At 41.1% G+C, this 22430-nt stretch overlaps 1 protein-coding gene across 9 annotated transcripts in view; it reads right to left on the reverse strand.

The window, feature by feature from the left end:
- ATF1 (activating transcription factor 1) overlaps positions 1–22430 on the reverse strand; it is a 57998-nt gene that overhangs the window by 7955 nt on the left and 27613 nt on the right. For 6 of the 9 annotated variants that reach the window (XM_034935854.3, XM_034935855.3, XM_008951240.6 and 3 more), the window contains exons 3-4: positions 17349–17449; positions 3726–3856 (exon numbers count right to left, since the gene is read on the reverse strand). In XM_034935854.3, coding sequence (XP_034791745.1) covers positions 3726–3856; positions 17349–17449 — 232 coding nt within the window. Of the gene's footprint in view, positions 1–1457; positions 3609–3725; positions 3857–17348; positions 17461–20819; positions 20976–22430 lie in introns of those variants that run through there. The other 3 variants (XM_055095663.2, XM_063593511.1, XM_034935857.3) reach the window with 3 other exon arrangements.

Genomic DNA, 22430 nt, shown 5'->3' on the forward strand with positions numbered 1-22430 from the left:
TGGTACCACTGTTAAATGTATTACATGTTATTAAGATATTTACTTAAGTGATAGTTAAGAAATGTAATCTATTCATTTACTTCCTAGTGAAAATCACTAATAAAGATAGCAGAAAGCCACTGTGTAGAAAATACTACTTAGCTCCCCACAAACATTTTTTCACTGAATTATACCTGTGTTCATGCTTTCTCCTCAGCCCTTAAATGCCCATAAGGCATGACCAAATAGAAAACATTTTAGCATTATTCAATTCCCATATACTCTTCAGAATCGAATGCCTCATCTCTGTACCCTCTTTTCAGATTACAGTTATGAAACATTTTTTTTCCTTTTATGCTTTGGCTACCAGGAAGCCAAAATACATGTATATGTATATGTGTGTGACGGAAAAATATTTTTTTTCGCGCATTCATAATTATCCCTCCCCAACTGCCCCAAATTTAATTTATGAGTTTCAAAATATTTTTTTAAATGTTAGATACAGGGATATGTTGGCTATTTTTTTTGAGACAGGGTCTCACTTGTCACCCAGGCTGGAGTGCAGTGGTGTGGTCCTGGTTCACCACTGCACTCTACCTTCTGGGCTCAAGCAATCCTCCTACCTCAGCCTCCCAAGTAGCTGGAACTATAGATGCACACGAACATGCTCAGCTAATTTTTTAATTTTTTATAGAGATAGGGTCTCCCTATATTGCCCAGGCTGGTCTTGAAATCAAGTGATCCTCCCACTTTGGCCTCCCAAAGTGCAGGGATTACAGGCGTGATCCACCACGCCAGGCTGAGATTTGCTGTGAAGTTATATTAGCAATTAGTTTCAATCTTCTTCCCTGCAACACATTATTATATACATATATACACATACACATTTATTTATATAAGTATCAACATAAATAAAATTAAAGGTCCCATTATCTCTATTTCATTGTCCCCCCTTTACCGCCATCCTGAGATAATTATTGTTTTTGGTGCACATCCTTCCCATTATTTTCCTGTGCTTATACAGACTTATATACTTTTGCCATTATGTTCAGTGGTGAAAACCGCAACTTCTTTTACACCAGCCTATCAAAATACATACCTGTAGATGCAAATGTTTTGATATTAAATATGTGTGAATACATATTTTCATTTTTGCAACATATCTTCCTGTTCTTAACATGTGTATTTACCTGTTAATGTGCTGTATTTATTCTAAAACTGAGCTGTCTGATAGGGTATTAGCTCCATGTGGCTATTTAAATTAACTAAAATTAAACAAAATTAAAATTTCAGTTTCTCAGTCCCACCAGCCATATTTCAAGCACTCAACAGTCACACATGGTTTAGTGGCTACTATTCTGGGACAATGCAGATATAAACATTCTCATTATCATACGAAGTTCTATTGGCCTATGTTGCCCTAAATACTAGTTTGTACTACACTTATTTCAGTGATAACATGTGAACCTCCCCACTACCTCTGATCTCTGCTCCCAAGCTTCTTTCCTTGCAATCACTGCTCCCAGTTTCTTTCTTTCTTTCTTTCTTTCTTCTTTTTCTGACACAGGTCTTGCTCTGTTGCCCAGGCTGGAGTGCGGTGGTACGATCACGGCTCACGGTAACTTCGAACTCCCAGACTCAAGAGATCCCATTTCAGCCTCCCGAGTAGATGGGACTAGTCACATGCCATGATGCCCGGCTTTTTTTTTTTTTTCTTCATTTTTCTGTGAAGACACAGTCTTGCTATGTTGCCAAGGCTGGTCCTGAATGTGGCTTCAAGCAATCCTCCAGCCTCAGCCTCTCAATGTACTGAGATTACGGGCATGAACTACAGTGCCTGGCCCCCAGTTTCTCAAGAGGTATTCTATATATATATTATTTAATTAATTCATAACAAACAACTGAAAGCCTACTATATGCCAGGTCCTATATGTCAAGGATGTAGTTGTGAATGAAACAAAAGGTTCTTTCCCTTAAGGATCTTATATTCTAGTGGGGAAAACAGATCATGAATAAGCTAATCTATAATTACATACATACAATCTATAATTAAACTAATATGTACTGACTTAATTATATGTAAATGCTATGAAGAAAAATATAGGAGGTTAAGGAAAACTAAAGGGAGGAGCCACATGTTTGAAGAGAGTGGTCTCTTTGTGGAGGTGACACTTAAGCAGAGTAGCCACGTAAGGATCTGGGGGAAGAACATGCCAGGCATGAGCAATGACAACTCCAGAGATCCTGAGGCAGAAACAAGCTCGTGTGTCTGAGGTACAGTAAGGAAGTCTGGGGTGGTCAGAATGCCACCAAGTGGCAGGAGGTGAGGTCAGAGTGGTAGGCAGATCCTAAATGTAATGCCTTGTAAGATCTGGATTTTATTCTAAGTGTGATAAAATGTCACTAGAGGATTTTGGGCAGGAGCGATGTGATCTAGTTCACATTTTAAATAAATCACTTTGGCCACAGTATGGAAAACTGATTATTAGAGCAAGAATGGAAGCAAGATGACCAACTGGATGCCTACTCCAGTAATTAAGATGAGAGCCTAAACCAAGGCGGTGGTGGTTGGAGATGGCAAGAGGTGGTCAGATGGGACATATATTTTGTGGCAAGACTGAATGAAACTTACAGATTAATGTTAGGAGTGGAGGGGGAGATAACAAATGGGCAGCACAAGTAAATTCGTTAGGGTGACAGAACTCAATCTTGATTGGCGGTGTTATACTATTCTACACATTTGTCAAAACTCATAGACTTAAACTCCCCAGAGTGAATTTTACTGTATATAAATCAAACAATAAATATTTTTAATGAATAGGCAGGGGCCAGGCGTGGTGGCTCACGCCTGTAATCCCAGCACTTTGGGAGGCCGAGGTGGGTGAATCACTTCAGGTCAGGAGGAGTTCGAGACCAGCCTGGCCAACATGGTGAAACCCCGTCTCTACTAAAAATGCAAAAATTAGCCAAGCGAAGTGGTGCACGCCTGTAATCCCAGCTACTTGGGAGGCTGAGGCAGGAGAATCACTTGAACCCGGGAGGTGGAAGTTGCAGTGAGCCGAGATCATGGCACTGCACTCTAATCTGGGCAACAGAGCAAAACTCCACCTCAAAAAAAAAAAAAAAGCCAGGAATGTTCTGAAAGGAATTATACTAATATAATATACAGCAATTATGTACGGAACTACATAGATATAAGAATGAACAAAATAAGGCCAGGCGCAGTGGCTCATGTCTATAATCCCAGCACTTTGGGAGGCCAAGGTGGACGGATCACCTGTGGTCAAAGTTCGAGACCAGCCTGGCCAATATGGTGAAACCTCCTCTCTACTAAAAATACAAAAATTAGCCGGGCGTGGTGGCACACGCCTGTAATCCCAGCTACTCCGGACGCTGAGGCAGGAGAATCACTTGAATCGGGAAGGCAGAGGTTGCAGTGAGCCAAGATTGCGCCACTGCACTCCGGCCTGGGCAACAAGAGCGAGACTCTGTCTCAAAACAAAACAAAACACTACCTAATGTTGTAGGTCTCAGTTCCCTCATACATTGATAATTGCCTATGTCACAAAGTTGTTATAAGGAGTAAATGAAATAATGCTGAAACAGTACTTCGCATTATTCCTGGATGAAAACATCCTTTAATAATCATCACTATCAAAGTATGACAGTTTTCCTAACACCATTTCTTTCTACAGAAAAGTCAGGTTTTGTGTGTTTATAATGTGGAAACTGATTCCTATACATACTGTACTGTCCGCTGCTAGTCTGATAGATGGGAGTTGGAACAGACATAGAAGTGACAGCAGAAACTCCAGAATTTTCTCCGTCTCCTTTTCTGCCCCGTGTATCTTCAGAAGATAAGTCTTTCAAAATTTTTCTGTAAAAAAACCAGAACTCTATTAAACATTGGTAATGTGAATGACTTCACAAAAAGAAATTTTTTTTTTTTTTTTTTGAGACAAGATCTTGCTTTGTCACCCAGGCTGGAGTACAGTGGCGCCATCATGGCTCACCGCAACCTCTGCTTCCCTGGCTTAAGAGAGTCTTGTGCCCCAGCCTCCCAAGTAGCTGAGACCAGAAGTGTGAGCCACCACACCCAGCTAATTTTTGTATTTTCAGTAGACACGGGGTTTCACCATGTTGGCCAGGCTGGTCTTGATCTCCTGGCTTCAAGTGATCCACTCATCTCCTCTTCCCAAAGTGCTGGGATTACAGGCATGTGCCACCATGCCCGGCCACAAAAAGAAATTTCTAAAACTTTTTCAATCTCAGGTAAAAGTTATAATAATCGGGCCAGTCATGGTGGCTCACACCTGTAATCCCAGCACTTTGGGAGGCCGAGACCAGCGGATCACAAGGTCAGGAGTTTGAGACCAGGCTGGCCAATATGGTGAAACCCTGTCTCTACTAAAAATACAAAAATTAGCTGGGCATGGTGGCAGGCGCCTGTAATCCCAGCTACTTGGGAGGCTGAGGCAGGAGGATCGCTTGAATTCCGGAGGCAGAGGTTGCAGTGAGCCAAGGTCGCGCCACTGCACTCCAGCCTGGGCGACAGAGTGAGAGTCTGCCTCAAAAAAAAAAAAAAAAAAATTACAATAATCTACCAGACACTTAAACTATTACTCCAAAGAATGCTTTTATTTAGCATATATTATTATAATGATGTGCTCCAGGCTGATTACATATTAGTTTAAAGAGTAAAGAGGGCTGGGCATGGTGGCTCCCATCTGTAACCCCAGCACTTTGGGAGGCTGAGGTGGGCGGATGACTTGAGGTCAGGAGTTTGGAGACCAGCCTGGCCAACATGGTGATACCCAATCCCTACTAAAAATACAATAATTAGCTGGACATGGTGGTGCGTGCCTGTAATCCCAGCTACTTGGGGGGCTGAGGTAGAAGAATTGCTTGAACCTGGGAGGCGGAGGTTGCAGTGAGCCAAGATGGTGCCACTGTACCCCCAGCCTGGGCGACAGAGTGAGATTCCATCTCAGAAGAAACAAAAACAAAACAAAAAAACCAATAAAACAGTTCTCCAAACGAAGTAGGTAAGAAAAACTATAAAATGCACAGCGTATCAATGATGAATAAAATTGCTTATTTTAACAAAAAGAGGTAAATATGATCCCATGGGTATCCCTCAGACTTGGTGAAATGGCACTAATGACAGGAATAAGGGATGGAAAAAGTATTCCTTGCTGAAAAGAAAGGCCTTTCAAGACAATTGGGGATGGGCACAATGGCTGACGCCTATAATCCCAGCACTGTGGGAGGCCAAGGCAGGCGGATCACCTGAGGTCCGGAGTTCAAGACCAGCCTGGCCAACATGGCAAAACCCCATCTCTACTAAAAATGCAAAAATTAGCTGGGCATGGTGGCTCATGCCTGTAATTCCAGCTACTTGGGAGGCTGAGGCAGGAGAATTGCTTGAACCCGGGAGGTGGAGGCTCCAATGAGTGGAATTCATGCCACTGCACTCCAGCCTGGGCGACAGAGTGAGACTCTCTAAAAAAAAAAAAAAAAAAAAAAAAAAAAAAAAAACCACACACATACAATTGGGGGTAGAGGAAAGAGTAGGCAATATGCATTGTTTGCTTCTGAAAAAAGATAGAAAAAAGAAATGCTTAAGAATTCTATGTTCACTGTAGAAAAATGAGAAAACTGAAATACTTATGTGAAAACAACAACAAAAAAGAATCCACAAAGGAAAAAGAAAGCCCTTAGAATGAAAACGGCTATTTTATTTTATCTATGCCAACTTCCCAGCCCGTGGAGAAATTCTCTAACATTCCTGAAAACCTCTACTTCCAGGAAAAAGGCACCCACTATTTCCAAAAAGTAAACCATTCTATTATTGAATAGTTAGAGCCTTTCCTTCTTTGGGTCCAAAACTGGTTCCATCCAGTGAAACTAAAGAAATTTATTTATTATTTTTTTCTTTTCTTTTGAGACAGAGCCTCACTCTGTTGCCCAGGCTGGAGTACAGTGGCATGATCATGGCTCACCCCACCGTGACTTCTCAGGCTCAAGCAATCCTCCTGCCTCAGCCTCCCAAGCAGCTGGGAATATAGGTACACGCCATCATACCTGGCTAATTTTTTATTTTTTTAGTAGAGATGGGGCCTATGTTGCCCAGGCTGTTCTTGAACTCCTGGGCTCAAGTGATTCTCCCACCTAGGCCTCCTAAAGTGTTGGGACTACAGGCATGAGTCGCAGCAAGAAATTTAAGCCTAATCCCAATTCTATATCCATGCCCTACTTTGCAATATTTGATAATTGCTACAAGTCTTCCTTATTCTAGGCCAAATACTTTCAGTTTTTTCACGTGTTCTTCTATAACATGTTGAAGATCCTTCTCCAGTTTGTCTCCTTTCTGTGGACTGTCGTCCCACAAAGAGCTAATACAACTGTAGACTATATTAAGAGAAGTTCCACAGGAAGCACAATGGAGGTGTCAGTCCTATAGGACTCTGTTTTAGGCATTTCTGTAGAATAGTCAGAGTGCTTCCTAAACCTGCCTATGTAACAGAATCATTCTGGAGAGGTTTGTTGAATCTAGATTCCCATCTGGTGGCCATAATCATTGAGTAAGTAGGTCTAGAGTAGAGCTCCAGATCCATTTAACAAACTGCCTGCATGGTCTTTTTTTTTTTTTCACAAGTCCACCTCTGTCCAATGCCTGCATGGTCCTACAGCCAGTCTATCATGAGACTGTGGAATGCTGCACCCATTTATTTTTCCATTTTAAATTATGAAACACTTTGAGTATAAAGAAAAGTACAGGGGAAGATGCTGCATCTGGCGTTGCCGTGGCTGTGCCTTGGCCTGTGCAGCCTCCTGGTGGGGCAGGCAGAGGCCCTGAGCCCCATGGATCTGCTGGAGCGAAGCCCGCCCTGTGTGGTGCTGTGCAGGCAGAACCTGGTGTTGATGGGAACCATTGTCAGCATCCTGCTGATAACTGTCATCCTTATGGCATTTTGTGTCTACAAGCCCATGTGGTGTCAATGACAGCCAAGTAAACAAGTTCTTCAATGAGTACTTGGGAACAGGATAAGTTGTGCTGAGTATGGGCCAATGGAGAGGTTGAAATCAGAACTTTCCTACCTGAAAATGACCTTTGGTCTGGACAGTTGGTAAATGCTAAATGATTTAGGAAAAAACATCTACTAGCAATTATTTTTTTCTTTTTTTTTTTTTTTTTCTTTGAGACAGTTTCGCTTTTGTTGCCCAAGCTGGAGTCAGTGGTGCAATCTCGGGTCAATGCAACCTCTGCCTCCCAGGTTCGAGCAATTCTCCTGCCTCAGCCTCCTGAGTAGCTGGGATTACAGGCGTGCGCCACCACACCCGGCTAATTTTTGTATTGTTAGTGGAGACGGGGTTTCACCAGGTTGGCCAGGCTGGTCTTGAACTCCCGACCTCAGGTGATCTGCCCACCTGGGCCTCCCAAAGTGCTGGGATTACAGGTGTGAGCCACTGTGCCTGGCTTTATTTTTTTTCTCAACACTGTAATGCAAATAATTGGCCACCAAGTCTGCTTCTCAGTGTTTCTTTTGATATCTGACTTAAGAGCAAGACCTGAAAACTCCAAATTCAGTGTAAAGATGGGAGTGTTCATAAGGAAGGAAAACATGGTAACCCTGCAAATGTCTGTAAGAACCACACTGGAAAGAACTAATTATTCATGCTTGAAAATATTAATAAGGAGACTTACTACATAGACATTCCCTACCTAAGAACCATTTGGTCACAATGGGTTAAGAATCACAAAAGGTTGTGTTTTTTTTTGAGACAGGGTCTCACTCTGTCACCTAGGCTGGAGTACAGTGGCACAATCATGGCTCACTGCAGCCTTGATCTCCCAGGCTCAAGTGATCCTCCCACCTCAGCCTCCCGAGTGGCTGGGACTACAGGCATGCACTACCACACTCAGCTAATTTTTTGTATTTTTTTGTAGTGACAAGGTATCCCTATGTTGCCCAGGCTGGTCTCAAACTCTTGGGCTCAAGCAATCTGGCCACCTCGGCCTCCCACAGTGCTGGGATTACAGGCATGAGCCACCGTGCCTAGCCTTCCTGTACCTATTATTCTACTCTAATTCCAGTATGATCACAGAGCATACTGTGCATGATTTCAGTTCTTTTAAATTTGTTAAGATTTGTTATGACCCAGAATGTGGTATTTCTTGGCAGATTTTCTTCATTCTACAGCTGCTGGGTCAAGTGTTATAAAAATGTCAATTAGGCCAAGCTCATGCCTGCAATCCCAGCACTTTGGGAGACCGAGGTAGGCAGATCACAAGAACAGGAGCTCGAAACCAGCCTGGACAATATAGTGAAACCCCGTCTCTACTAAAAATACAAAAAAAGTTAGCTGGGCGTGGTGGTGGGCGCCTGTAGTCCCCGCTACTTGAGGCTGAGGCAGGAGAATTGCTTGAACCTGGAAGGCGGAGGTTGCAGTAAGCCAAGATGGCGCCACTGCACTCCAGCCTGGGTGACAGAGTGAGACTCCGTCTCGGGGAAAAAAAAAAAAAAAAGATCTTGTTGGCTTCTGATATCATCTGGCATTAGGTTCTTCTATAATCTTTCTGATTTTCTAACTGTAAGTTCTAATGTATCCTGAGACAGGTTTACTGAAGTCATCAACTGCAACTGTGGACCTGTTTATTTCTCTTTTCAGTTCTGTTAGTTTCTTTTTAGAGATAGGGTCTTGCTGTCACCCACACTAGAGTGTAGTGGCTCAATCATAGCTCACTGCAGCCTCCAACTCCTGGGCAGCTGGGACCAGAGGCACACATCACCATGCCTGGCTAACTTTAATTTTGTGAAGAGACAGGGTCTCACTATGTTGCCCTGGCTGGTCTTGAACTCCTGGGCTCATACAATCCTCCCTCCTTGGCCTCTGGAAGGGCTGAGATCACAGGTGTGGGCCACTGGGCTCTGCCCTACTAGTTTTTGATAAATATATTTTAAAGCTCTTTTGTTAGATGCATACACATTTGGATTATGTCTTCTTGGTGAACTCTTATCATTATGTAATGTCCTTTATCTCTGCAGATTTTCCTTATTCTGAAGTCTATCTTATATGACATTAATATAGCCATGTTAGTTTCTTTCATTAGTGTTTTCGTGGTATGTCTTTAACCATCCTTTTACTTTAGACTAGCTATATCATTTTTGAAGTGACTCATTTTTAAAATCCATTCTAATAATCTTTGTCTTTTTAAAGAAAAATGGCTTTGAGATATAATTCACATACCAAACAATGAATTCATTTAAGCATACAATTCAGTGTTTTTAGTATATTAACAGTTGTGCAACCACCACTATAATCTAATTTTAGAACACTTTTGTCCCACTAAAAGAAACTTGGTACCCATTAGCAGTCAATCCATTCTTCTGTTCTCTCTCCCAAGCGCTAACCAACCACTTGCCTACTTTGTTTCTATAAATTTGTCTATTTTGGACGTTTCATATAAATGGAATCATACAATATGCAATCTTTTGCATATGACTTCTTTTAGTTTAATATTTTCAAGGTTTATCCATGTTGTAGCATGTATTAGCACTTCATTGCTTTTTAATTGCTAAGTAAAAATATTCCATTTTATGAATACACCACATTTTGTTTATCCATTCATCACTTAATGGACATTTGGGTTGTTTCCATGTTTTGGCTATTATAAACAATGCTGCTATAAACATTCATGTACAAGTTTTCATATAAATGTATGTTTTTATTTCTCTTGGGTATATAAGTAGCATAGGAAGCAGTGGGTCATACGGTAACTTAGTATTCTGAAGAACTGCCAGACTGTTTTCCATAGCAACTGTACTATTTTTTTCTTTTTTACATTCTTACCAGCAGTGTATGAGAGGTTTAATTTCTCCATATCATCACCAACACTTATTATTGGTCTTTTTTTTCTATTTTAGTCATCCTAGTGGGTTTGAAGCAGTATTTCACAATTTTGATTTGCAATTCCCTTAACGATAAATGTTGAACTTTTCATAGGTTTATTAGTCATTTGTTTATCTTCTTTGGAGAAATTTTTATTCAAATCCCTTGCCTTTTTTTTTTTTTTTTTTTGAGACAGAGTTTCGCTCTTGTCACCCAAGCTGGAGCACAGTGGTGCGATCTCGGCTCACTACAACCTCTGCCTCCCAGTTCAAGCGATTCTCCTGCCTCAGCCTCCCTAGTAGCTGGGATTACAAGTGCCCGCCACCATGCCTGACTAATTTTTTGTATTTTTTTTTTTTAGTAGAGATGGGGTTTCACCATGTTGGCCATGCTGGTCTTGAACTCCTAACTTCAGGTGATCCACCCACCTTGGCCTCCCAAAGTGCTGGGATTACACGCACGAGCCACCATGCCCAGCCCCCTCCTTGCTCATTTTTTAATTGGGTCTTAATATCTAGTGTTCTGATCAATCAACATGAGATGTCTTTTCACTTATTTAGATCTTTTTTTTTTTTTTTTTTTTTGAGATGGAGTCTCCCTCTGATACCCAGGCTGGAGTACAGTGGTGCATTCTCAGTTCACTGCAACCTCTGCCTTCTGGGTTCAAGTGAATCTTCTGCCTCAGCCTCCCGAGTAGCTGGGACTACAGGTGCGGGCCACCACACCCAGCTAATTTTTGTATTTTTAGTAGAGACAGGGTTTCACCATATTGGCCAGGCTGGTCCCGAACTCCTGACCTCGTGATCTGCCCCACCTTGACCTCCCAAAGTGCTGGAATTACAGATGTGAGCCACCGCTCCCAGCCTTACTTAGATCTTTTAAAATTTCTTTCAACAAGGTTTTATAGTTTCCAGTATATGTATTCTTTTTGAGATGGAGTTTTGCTCTTGTCACCCAGGCTGGAGTGCAATGGCACAATCTCAGCTCACTGCAACCTCTGCCTCCCAGGTTCAAGCGATTATCCCGCCTCAGCATCCTGAGTAGCTGGAACTACAGGCGCGTGCCACCAGGCCTGGCTAATATTTGTATTTTTAGAAGAGATGGGGTTTCACCATGTTGGCCGGGCGGGTCTCAAACTCCTGACCTCAGGTGATCGCCTACCTCGGCCTCCCAAAGTGTTGGGATTACAGGCATGAGCCACTGTGCCCAGCCTCCAGTATATGTGTTCTGTTTCTTTTGTTAAATTCATATCTAAGTATAATTTAAATTTATAAATTTAATTTTAAACCTTTTATACTTTGTTATTGTAAATAGAATTGTTTTTAAGTTTCATTTTTGGATTAGTGATTGCTAGTATATGGAAATACAGTTGATTTTTGTTATATTGATCTTATATCCTACAACCTTGCTGGAACTTGTTGATTAGTTCTATTTTAATAATTCTTTAGGATTTTGTATATATAAGATACTGTCATGTACAAAGTGTTTTATTTAGTCCTTTCCAATCAGGATGCCTTTTATTTAATTTATTGACTAATTCCCTGAGTGCAATGTTTAGAAGTGGTGAGAGGGGATATCCACATTATTTTCTTATTAGGATGTTAGTTGTGGGTTTTTCGTAGATCCTCTTTATCAGGTTGAGGAAGCAGCCTTCTATGTATTTGTTGAGCAGTTTTATCATGAAAGGGTACTGGATTTTTATCAAATGCTTTTTCTGTGTCTTCAGATGATCATATGTTTTTTGTTTTGATTCTATTAATATGATGTATTACATTAATTGATTTTCAATTATTAAACCAATTTTGCATTTCAGGGATAAATCCTGTTTGGTCATGGCATATACTACCTTTTACATGTTGTTGCATTTGGTTTGCTAATATGTTGTCGAGGATTTTTTGTGTCTATATTCATGAAGGATATTGGTCTAGTTTTACAATTGCCTTTTAATTGGTGAGTGTAGGCCATCTTCAGTATTGGCTGATCTTCCACTTTATTATTTGCTTTCTGTTTATTCTGTTCTTAAAATTCTTCTGTGTTCCTGTACCTGCATTATTTTGGATTATTTGAAGACTTTTCAAAATTTAATTTTAATCTACTGTATATTTGACTAAATCTTTTTGTGTAGTTTTATTTAGTAGTTGCTCTAGGGGTATATAGATACCTAGCTTTTTACAGTCTACATAGAATCAGTATTTTACCACTTCAGGTGGAATGTAGAAACCCTACCACCATATTAGAACTGTTTATATTTCCCTCTTTATGTTGTAGATGTCTTATATATTACCTCTGCACACATTAAAAACCCCATCAGAATTTCATAATTTGTTTTCAGCCATCAAATTGATTGATGGGTTGATTGAAACAGAGTCTCGCTCTGTCGCCCAGGCTGGAGTGCAGTGGCATGATCTCGGCTCACTGCAACCTCCACCTCCCAGGTTCAAGCGATTCTCCTGCCTCAGCCTCCCGAGTAGCTGGGATTACAGGCGCCTGCCACCATGCCCAGCTAATTTTTTATCTTTGTAATAGAGACGGGGTTTTGCTATGTTGGTCAGGCTGGTCTCAAACTCCTGACCTCAGGTGATCTACCTGCCTCAGCCTCCCAAAGTGCTGGGATTACAGGCATGAGCCACCGCGCCCAGCCATCAAATATATTTTAAAGCAACAGTTCCCAACCCTTTTGGCACCAGGGACCAGTTTCATGGAAGACAATTTTTCCATGGATAGGGAAGTCAGGGGATGGTTTCAGGATGAAACTGTTCCATCTCAGATCATCAGATATTAGATTCTCATGAAGAGCATGCAACCTAGATCCCTCGCATGTGCAGTTCACAACACAGTTCACATTCCTATGAGAATCTAATGATGCCACTGATTTGACAGGAGGCAGAGCTTGGGTGCCAAGGCTCGTTCACCCACTGCTCACCTCCTGCTGTGCAGCCTGGTTCCTAATAGGCCACAGACAGGTACCAATCCATGGCCTGGGGTTTGGGGACCCCTATTTTAAAGAATTCAATAGGAGAGGAACTGTCCATTATATTTGCCCAGATATTTCTGTTGCTGTTTCTTCATTCCTTAACTTTCTTTCATCTTAAGAATTTTCTTAGCAGTTGTTTTACAGCAGGTCTGCTGGCAATTATTTCCCTTAGTTTCCCTTCATGAGAATATTTATTTGACCTCCAAGTCTGAAGGATGTTTTCAGTAGACATAGAATTTTGGGTGCCAAGACCCAGGAGATAATTCTTTTTTCTTTTAGCACTTTAAAAATGCTATTCCATTATCTTCTCACCTCCATAGTTTCTGATGAGCACTCTGTAGTCATTCACAATGTTCTCTTGTAAGTAATGTGCCATTATTCTCTAGCTACTCACAAGATTTCTTTAACTTTAGCTTTCAGCAGTTTGATTATGGTAAGTCTGGGCAATTATTTATTTGTGTTTATCCTGTTTAGAGTTTGCTGAGGTTTTTGAACCTGTAGGTTTACGTCTTTCACCAAATTTGGTAATTTTTCAGCCATTATTTTTTCAAGTATTTTTTCTGTGCTATACTTTTTTCCTCTCTTTCTGAGACTCTAATGACATATATCTTAGATCTTTAATTATTGTCACACAGGTCGCTGAGAATTAGATAATTTTCCAATCTCTTTTCTATGTTCAGATTGGATAATATCCATTGAATAATCTTCAAAGTTGATCGTTTTTTCTCTCATTTCCATTCTACTATTGAACCCATCCAGTGAGGTTTTATCTCTGTTACTGTGTTTCTTAGCTCTGAAATCTCTATTTTATTCTCTTTATATACTCTATTTTTGGCCGAGAGTTTATACCTTTCATTTCAAGAAAATTCACTTACTTGTTGGAACAGTTTAATAATAGCTTCTTTAAAGTCCTTGTCATATAATTCCAACATTTGTATCATCTAGGAGTTGGCTTCTGTCAACAGTCTTTTCCCGTGCAAGTTGAGATTTTTCCTTGTTCTTTGATACCAAGTAATTTTGGACTCTTTCAATATTATGCTATCAGACTCTGGGTCTTGTTTAATAAAAAATGTTTTATATTCTTGTTGCATGTGCATGTGTGTATTTGGGACAGGGACTCGCTCTGTCACTCAGGTTGGAGTGCATGGCACAATCATGGCTCACTGAAGCATCAACCTCCTGGGCTCAAGTGATCCTCTGCCCTCAGCCTCCTGAGTAACTGGGACTACAGGTACACACCACCATACCTAGCTAATTTTTGTATTTTTTGTAGAGACAGGATCTCCTTATGTTACACAGATTGGTCTTAAATTCCTGGACTCAAGTAGTCCTCCCACCTCAGCCTCCCAAAGTGCTGGGATTACAGGCATGAGCCACAGACCTAGACTATATTCTTGTTTTAGAAGGTATCAATCTGGTTGTGTCCAGGCCACAAGTTCTGATCAGCCTTCTGTGGGTTGTGGTTCCAATGTCAGTTCAGTTTCCAAAGTCTTTGCAATGCTATTCATATCTATTACACATGTGCACCAGGTAGTGGCCAGTCTAGAATTTGGGCAATGGTGATCTGTCCTATACATAGTTAAGTTCTAAAAGTCTACATATGCTAGGGAAGCCCGTTTTTATTCATTTTTGGTAGAAATGTATGAGGTGCTGGATTTAATCAAATACTTTTTTTCCCCGCATTTATTGAGTTGACTGTATTGTTTCTGCCAATTCTCACTTACGTGGTTTATGTCCTTGCACGTTTGATGATTTTTGAGTGAATTCGTATTTGATTTATACTATCTGTGGCAATCCAGAAAGCTTAACTTTGAGAAGTTTCTTTTCAGATGTTATAGCCTTCTTGAGAGACCCCTACTTAATAAAGAAATCTCAGGTTCAGGCTGGGCATGTTAACTCACGCCTGTAATCCCAGCACTTTGGGAGGCCGAGGTGGGCAGATCATGAGGTCAGGAGATTGAGACCATCCTGGCTAACACAGTGAAACCCCGTCTCTACTAAAAAATACAAAAAATTAGCCAGGTGTGGTGGCAGGCGCCTGTAGTCCCAGCTACTCGGGAGACTGAGGCAGGAGAATGGCATGAACCCAGGAGGCGGAGCTTGCAGTGAGCCGAGATTACTCCACTGCACTCCAGCCTGGATGACAGAGCGAGACTCCATCTCAAAAAAAAAAAAAAAACCATGAAACTACCCAAATTAATCATTATTACTATTGTTCTAAAAAGCCAATGCTAACTGAAATGAATTGTCTTTGTTCACCATACTTTCTCACATTTATATTCCTTTTATTTTCTTCTTCCTGAAGTATACACTTAAGTAGTTTCTTTTTTCAGTATACACTTAAGTAGTTTCTTTTTTCTTTTTTTTTAGAGATGGAGTCTCACTCTGTCACCCAGGCTGGAGTGCAGTGGCACGATCTCAGCTCACTGCAGCCTCCGCCCCCTGGGTTCAAGCTGGGACTACACGCATGTGCCACCATGCCTACCTAATTTTTGTATTTTTAGTAGAGATAGGGTTTCACCATGTTGGCCAGGCTCGTTTCGAACTCCTGACCTCAAGTGATCCACCCGCCTCGGCCTCCCAAAGTGCTGGGATTACAGGCGTGAGCCACTGTACCCAGCCTCCTTAAGTAGTTTCTTAAATCAGTTTGAAAATAATTATTATTTCACCATCATTTTTGAAAGACTGTTCAGTAGGCACAGAATTCCAGGTCAAAAGTTACTTTCTCTTTGAATTTAAATATTGGAGCCTGAGTACAGTGGCTCATGCCTGTAACAGCAACACTTTGGGAGGCTGAGGTGGGAGGATCACTTGAGCCCAAGAGTTTGACACCAGCCTGGTCAACATAGTGGGACTCTACCAAAAATTTTAAAAAATTAGGTGGGCATCATGGCATATGCCTATAGTCCCAGGTACTCAGGAGGCTGAGGAGCTGACCCCAGGAGGTTGAGGCTGCAGTGAGCTGTGATCACACCACTGCAATCCAGCCCAGGCAACAGGGTGAGACCTCCGTCTCAAAAAAACATGTAATAATTTAAAGATAAAAATAAGGATTTTAGTTCATTGTCTTATACTGTACTTCAAAAATCTGTTGTCAGCTTACTGGTCCTTCCTTTCTAGGTAATTGGTCTTTTCACTTGGAAGCATTTAGCTTTTAAGATCTCAGGTTTATCTTTGGTGTTCTCCAGTTTTACTTTACAACATACACCTAGATGTAGGTTTCTATTAATTTATCTTGTTTGGGACCTTGCTTTCTTATGCTGAGAAATTCATATCCTGGAAATTGCAGTCATTATCATTTTCTCTCCTGGAGAGACTAGAAGCTGGAAGTGCCCTTCCCTCTTCTCTCCTTTTATCTATGTATGTTGTGTACTGGACCTTCTCATTCTGTGTTCTATGTTAACTTTGTCTTTCTGTGTTCCATTCTAGGTAATCTACTCAGAGCTGTATCCTCAGGTTCTCTCATTTTGTCTTCAGTTACGGGTATTAACCCCTTATCAGATAAGTGGTTTGCAAATAATTTTTTCCCAGTCCGTAAGTTGCCTTTTCATTTTGTTGCTTTGTTTCCTTTGCTACACAGACACGTTTTTTAGTTTGACGTAGTCCCATTTATTTATTTTTTTGTAGCCTAAGCTTTTGGTGTGATATCCAAAAAATCATTGCCAAGGTCAATGTCGAAGAGCTTATCGCCTATGTTCTCTTCTAGGATTTTTATGGTTTCAGGTCTTAACATTTAGGTCTCTTATCCATTTGGCGTTGATTTGTGTAATGGTATAAGATAAAGATTAAATTTACTTTTTTTTTTTTTTTGAGACAGAGTCTTGCTCTGTTGCCCAGGCTGCAGTGCAGTGGCGCAATCTCAGCTCACTGCAACCTCCGCCTCCCAGGTTCAAGTGATTCTCCTGCCTCAGCCTCCCAAGTAGCTGGGATTACAGGTGTGCACTACCACACCCGGCTAATTTTTCTATTTTTATTAGAGACGGGGTTTCACCATGTTGGCCAGGCTGGTCTCAAACTCCTAACCTCAGGTGATCTGCCCGCCTCAGCCTCCCAAAGTGCTGGGATTACAGGCATAAGCCACTGCATCCGGCCAAAGGTCCAATTTCATTTTTTCTTGGAGACAGGATCTTGCTCTATCACCCAGGCTGGAGCACAGTGACACAATCACAGATCATTGTAACTTCAAACTCCTGGGCTCAAGCCATCTTCCCGCCTTAGCCTCTAAGTAGATGGGACTACAGGCGTGCGCCACTACGTCCAGCTAAGTTTTGTATTTTTTGAAGAGACAGGGTCTTGCCATGTTGCCCAGGCTGGTCTTGAACTCCTGGGCTCAAGCAATCCTACCTCGGCCTCCGAAAGGGCTGGGATTATAGGCGAGGGACAACCAATTTCATTCTTAACACTGACGCGTGCTAACTTCTTTAGTGTACTTTGCACAGCACCTCTTGAACTCATTTGGTACTATTATAACATGCAGGGCTTCATACAAGAGAGTACTCACCTGTAAGATGGGCGCCGTGCTAGGATCCCGTGGGCTTTCTGTGAGGAGCCTATGCTGTCGGATGAGTCCTGGGACTCCTCACTTTCTGATAAAGATGATACCTAAAAAAGAACTGGCATTAACATGATGAACAATGCAGGTGGGAAAAGAAACAACTGAATTTTTACTTTTAGAAAAAAATGATCTGTCTCCTGCCACTCCAATTCATTTGTACATTAAATCTAAAGTCTAAAAGAAAGGAACAAAAGGAAAAGGAAAAATGAGAAAGTTTATTCCAGGAGCCCAACCTATTAAAGGAATATCAAATATAGCAGGCCCAGAGCTGAGAATAAAGTCTGTCCCCCAAATGAAGCAGTACTATTTTACCGGAGTTAAAAAGACCAGGCTCTGATGTCATTCTCCACCCTATTTCTACACTGATGCACATTACTTAAAAGTGTTGTTTTATTACTAATCTACCTGACATGCTAAGTTTGAAAAACCTGTTAGATATTCAACTGCTGACATTGAGACGACCATTAAATATACAAGCCTGTAGGTCTGGGAAGAGGTCTGCGCTAGATACATAAATTTTGGAGGTCTAGCTTTTTAGAGTCCTTAAAGCCATGAGACTGGATGAGCTCATAGGGGTAAATAGAAGAGGACTGAGGACTAACCTCAGGAACACTAAGAGACTGGATGAAGAGGAGGAATCAGCAAATGAGACTAAGGAGTCACCAGTAAAGAAGAGAACCAAATGATTGAGCTGTCCATGGAAAACTAGTGAAGACAGCATACTGAGGAGAAAAGAATGATCAACCATGTCCAATGCTGTTTACAAGTTGAGATAAAATAAAGACTGAGAACAGACCATTCGATTTAGCAAGGTGGAGGTCACTGGCAATGGCAGGTATAAATATATGCCATTTTAAAATCTGTATGATTCAATTTTATCTCATTTCACAAGTTAATACATGCAACACTTGGCATGCATACAATGTTAATTTTTATAAACTACATCAATACAATATGCAAGTTATAGCAATATTTTACAATTGAGAAAACAAGTTTTCAATTTTTTTTTAAATATTTTTAATTTTTTTATTTTTGAGACAGGGTCTCACTCTGTCACCCAGGCTGAAGTGCAGTGGTGCAATGACAGCTCACTGTAGCCTCGCCTTCCTGGGCTCAAGCAATCTTCCAGCCTGAGCCTCCTGAGTAGCTAGGATTACAGGTGCACACCACCATGCCCAGCTAATTCATTTTTTTTTTATTCTGACAGGGTCTCATTATGTTACCCCGGCTGGTGTCAAACTCCTGGGCTCAAGCAGGCCTCCCAAAGTGCTGGGATTACAGGTATGGGTCACCATGTCTGGCCTCAATTTTTTAAGCGTATTAAAACTTTCCAACATTTGTCCAAAGTTAGATTATGATATCCGACTTTATCTGAATTTTTTTTTTTTTTTTTTGAGATGGAGTATCGCTCTGTCGCCCAGGCTGGAGTGCAGTGGCACGATCTTGGCTCACTGCAACCTCCACCTCCTGGGTTCAAGTGATTCTCCTGCCTCAGCCTCCTGAGTAGCTGGGATTACAGCCACGTGCCACCACGCCCAGCTAATTTTTGTATTTTTAGTAGAGATGGGGTTTCACCATGTTGGTCAGGCTGGTCTCAAACTCCTGACCTCATGATCCACCTGCCTCAGCCTCCCAAAGTGCTGGGATTGCAAGTGTGAGCCACTGTGCCTGGCCGACTTCATCTTAATTTTTAAAAATAAAATAACCCAGGCCAGGCGCGGTGGCTCACGCCTGTAATCCCAGCACTTTGGGAGGCCGAGGTGGGTGGATCACGAGGTCAGGAGATTGAGACCATCCTGGCTAACACGGTGAAACCCCGTCTCTACTAAAAATACAAAAAATTAGCCGGGCCTGGTGGTGGGTGCCTGTAGTCCCAGCTACTCGGGAGGCTGAGGCAGGAGAAGGGCGTGAACCTGGGAGGTGGAGCTTGCAGTAAGCCGAGATCGCGCCACTGCACTCCAGCCTGGGCAACACAGCGAGGCTCCTGCTCAAAAAAAAAAATAAAATAAAAATAAATAAAAAATAACCCAAACAGGCCTTTAGAAGGGACATAAGAAATCAATTCTCCACATTAGTTACTATCTATAGAAAGCCTTCCCCTATTTAGACATGAAATTTCCAGAGAGGCTTCTTTTATATGTTATTTCCTTCAAAAATGAGTTCTAGTATATAACTACTCATTTATATTTCATATTAAATCTATATCATTATACAGAAAAGAATTAGTCACAACCCAATAATAATTAAGAAATAATAACCAATAATTTAAGAAAAATCTGTCACTTTTCTTTTCCTCAAGCATCATAAATTTTTTTTTTTTTTTTTTGAGATGGAGTCTTGCTCTTGTCGCCCAGGCTGGAGTGCAATAGCACAATCTTGGCTCACTGCAACTTCTGCCTCCCGGGTTCAAGCGATTCTCCTGCCTCAGCCTCCCAAGTAGCTGGGTAGCTGGGATTACAGGCACCTGCCACCATGCCTTGCTCATTTTTGTATTTTTTAGTAGAGATGGGGTTTCACCATGTTGGCCAGGCTGGTCTCGAACTCCTGACCTCGTGATCCGCCCACCTCAGCATCCCAAAGTGCTGGGATTACAGGTATGAGCCACTGCGCCTGGCCATAAAATACTTCATTTCTAATCTAATTCTTTAACTACACTGTCTGTTCCTAAGCTTACTCCAAAGCCTTCCACTGAACTTAAGAAAATAAATTGTAAAACTAAGGAATTACTTGTAATTAAAATCAAAAATTTATCTTTAATAACAGCACCAGCAAATAAGACTAAAATTTCCATATAAACACTAAAAAAATCCATGCAGCCACCTCCTTTCACAAGGGAATACCACATAAAGATGCAGCTCTAGTTTTTACAACATTGCCATAATCAGAAGAAAGGAGGAATATAGCTTTTCTTCTAGGAGAGCTGCTTCTAAAAACGAGAGATGACCAAAGGTATTCTGGGACTATAAAATGGGAAAAGTAGAAAGAAAAGGAATCTAGGATGGCTCTTTCTTTCGTACTTTTGTCAGGTGTTAATATGAAGGTAGATAAATACAAATAAGAACTTTCGTCTACTACAAGAGAACTCTTTTATTTGACCTCCATAAAGCATGTAGTAGGTAGGTACTAACTCCATAAAGCATATAGAAAATACCTGGGATAAAAGGGTGCTTCCCTTTAAAAAAAAAAAAAAAGTCCCTCATTTCCTTAAATCATAAGCAATAACTTTCCCTAAAATTGTCTTCTATTTTCACTAGGTATTATATACATGAAACTAGAAATTCTAAAACTTTTCTATTTGCCTGATTTGGTCTGCAGTCTAATTTGTAAGACAACTTTATCTTGGTTTATAATATTATAGGTACAGCAACTGAAATGTATCTGAAGACTCAGAGTATAAAAGTTCCAACTCTCGACCACTAAGTCTTCAAATTTCTGTATCATTTGCACATGTGGTGGGTGAATTACAGAAGACTGGGCTGTCTGGATGACCCCCTGAATCTGTACTTGCTCTCCAGGAAGACGTATAATTGTCACTGGCGCAGATCCTCTTAATGACATCAATAGAACAAATACAAATTCAATTAACAAAATATATATTGTACCTATGCACATAAGATAGCTGAGTTCTTAACACTGGAAACACATTTCAGAGCTGATTATATTTAATCGCATCATTAACCAAACATTAGGTACCTTCTATTGACCAGAGGCTGAACTAGGGATTGAGAGTACAAACTAACTATAACGAATAGAGTAAGAGTTATAATAGAGGAAAATTACAAAGTACTGTTCTGCGGGAGCAAAGAAAGGGTGTTATTTCATCTGGGTTTTGAATAATTAACAATTACCTGAGGGTATGTATGGAGGGGCAGGAGTTAGGGGACTGGAAGGTATTTCAGGCAGAGGAACTGATTGTGCAAAAACATGGAGAATCTTTAGCACATGCTATTCTGAAGAGATATGGTTGAAAACCAAGAAACCAAGAGACAAAAAGTGAGTGAAACACCAACTTCGGGCAGCATCTTGAAAAAAAAATATATATTTCAAGTAAATGACTGAATCATGAAATTGTAATTTATTTCTGTTGAAATCAGATGCGGTTTCATGGAAATACCATGATAAAATGCTAAACTAAGAAAAGTCCATTCATCATCCCTCCAGGCTCACCTCAGGTCCTACCTCTTCCAAAAGCTTTCTCAAATATTTTCAGTTAACAGAGATCTCATGCCTTCCTCTGGACTACTCTGGTCCATACCATTACTCTTGGATTTAAATCACAAAATAAAATCCTGGACTACTTCTCAGGACTTGAAAGTAAGCTTCCTTCCTGCTCCCCTGTTCTCCTTCTTCACATTGGGCTCCAAGAATACTGCTTTCCCTGTTCCCTTTTTTTCTTTTTTTTTTTTGAGACTGAGTTTCACTCCTTCCCAGGCTGAAGTGAAGTAGCACGATCTAGACTCACTGCAACTCCGCCCCTGGGTTCAAGCGATTCTCCTACCTCAGCCTCCAGAGTAGCTGGGATTACAGGCATGCGTGACCACGCCCAGCTAATTTTTGTATTTTTAGTAGAGACGGGGTTTCCCCATGTTGGCCAGGCTGGTCTCGAACTCCTGACCTCAGGTGATCCGCCCACCTCCGCCTCCCAAAGTGCTAGGATTACAGGCGTGAGCCACCGCACTCAGCCTTCCTGTTCCCTTTCTTCTTTCACTGAAAGTTCTTTTCCTCATCCCAAGACTAGATTAAACAAACTCCAGTCTCATCATCCCTCAAAATGCCTAGGGTCATGAAATTCTGTATAAAATTTATCCAGCCACTAAGAACTGTAAACTCCATTTGTAGCACAAACTATGCCATTCTAACTGACCAAATTCTTGACCAATGGCTTTTGTCATGCCAAGGTTGTGTCCCTAGAATGACACCAGAGCCCCCTTAAAACACCTGCCTGAGAAAGTTCAATTCTACCAAAAAATTGTACTGTTTGTTCCAGCCAAAACTTGACTATAGGCCCCATCCTCACTTTTCTTACAG

Source organism: Pan paniscus, chromosome 10, assembly GCF_029289425.2.
Source record: "Pan paniscus chromosome 10, NHGRI_mPanPan1-v2.0_pri, whole genome shotgun sequence".
Classification (NCBI taxonomy): Eukaryota; Metazoa; Chordata; class Mammalia; order Primates; family Hominidae; genus Pan; species Pan paniscus.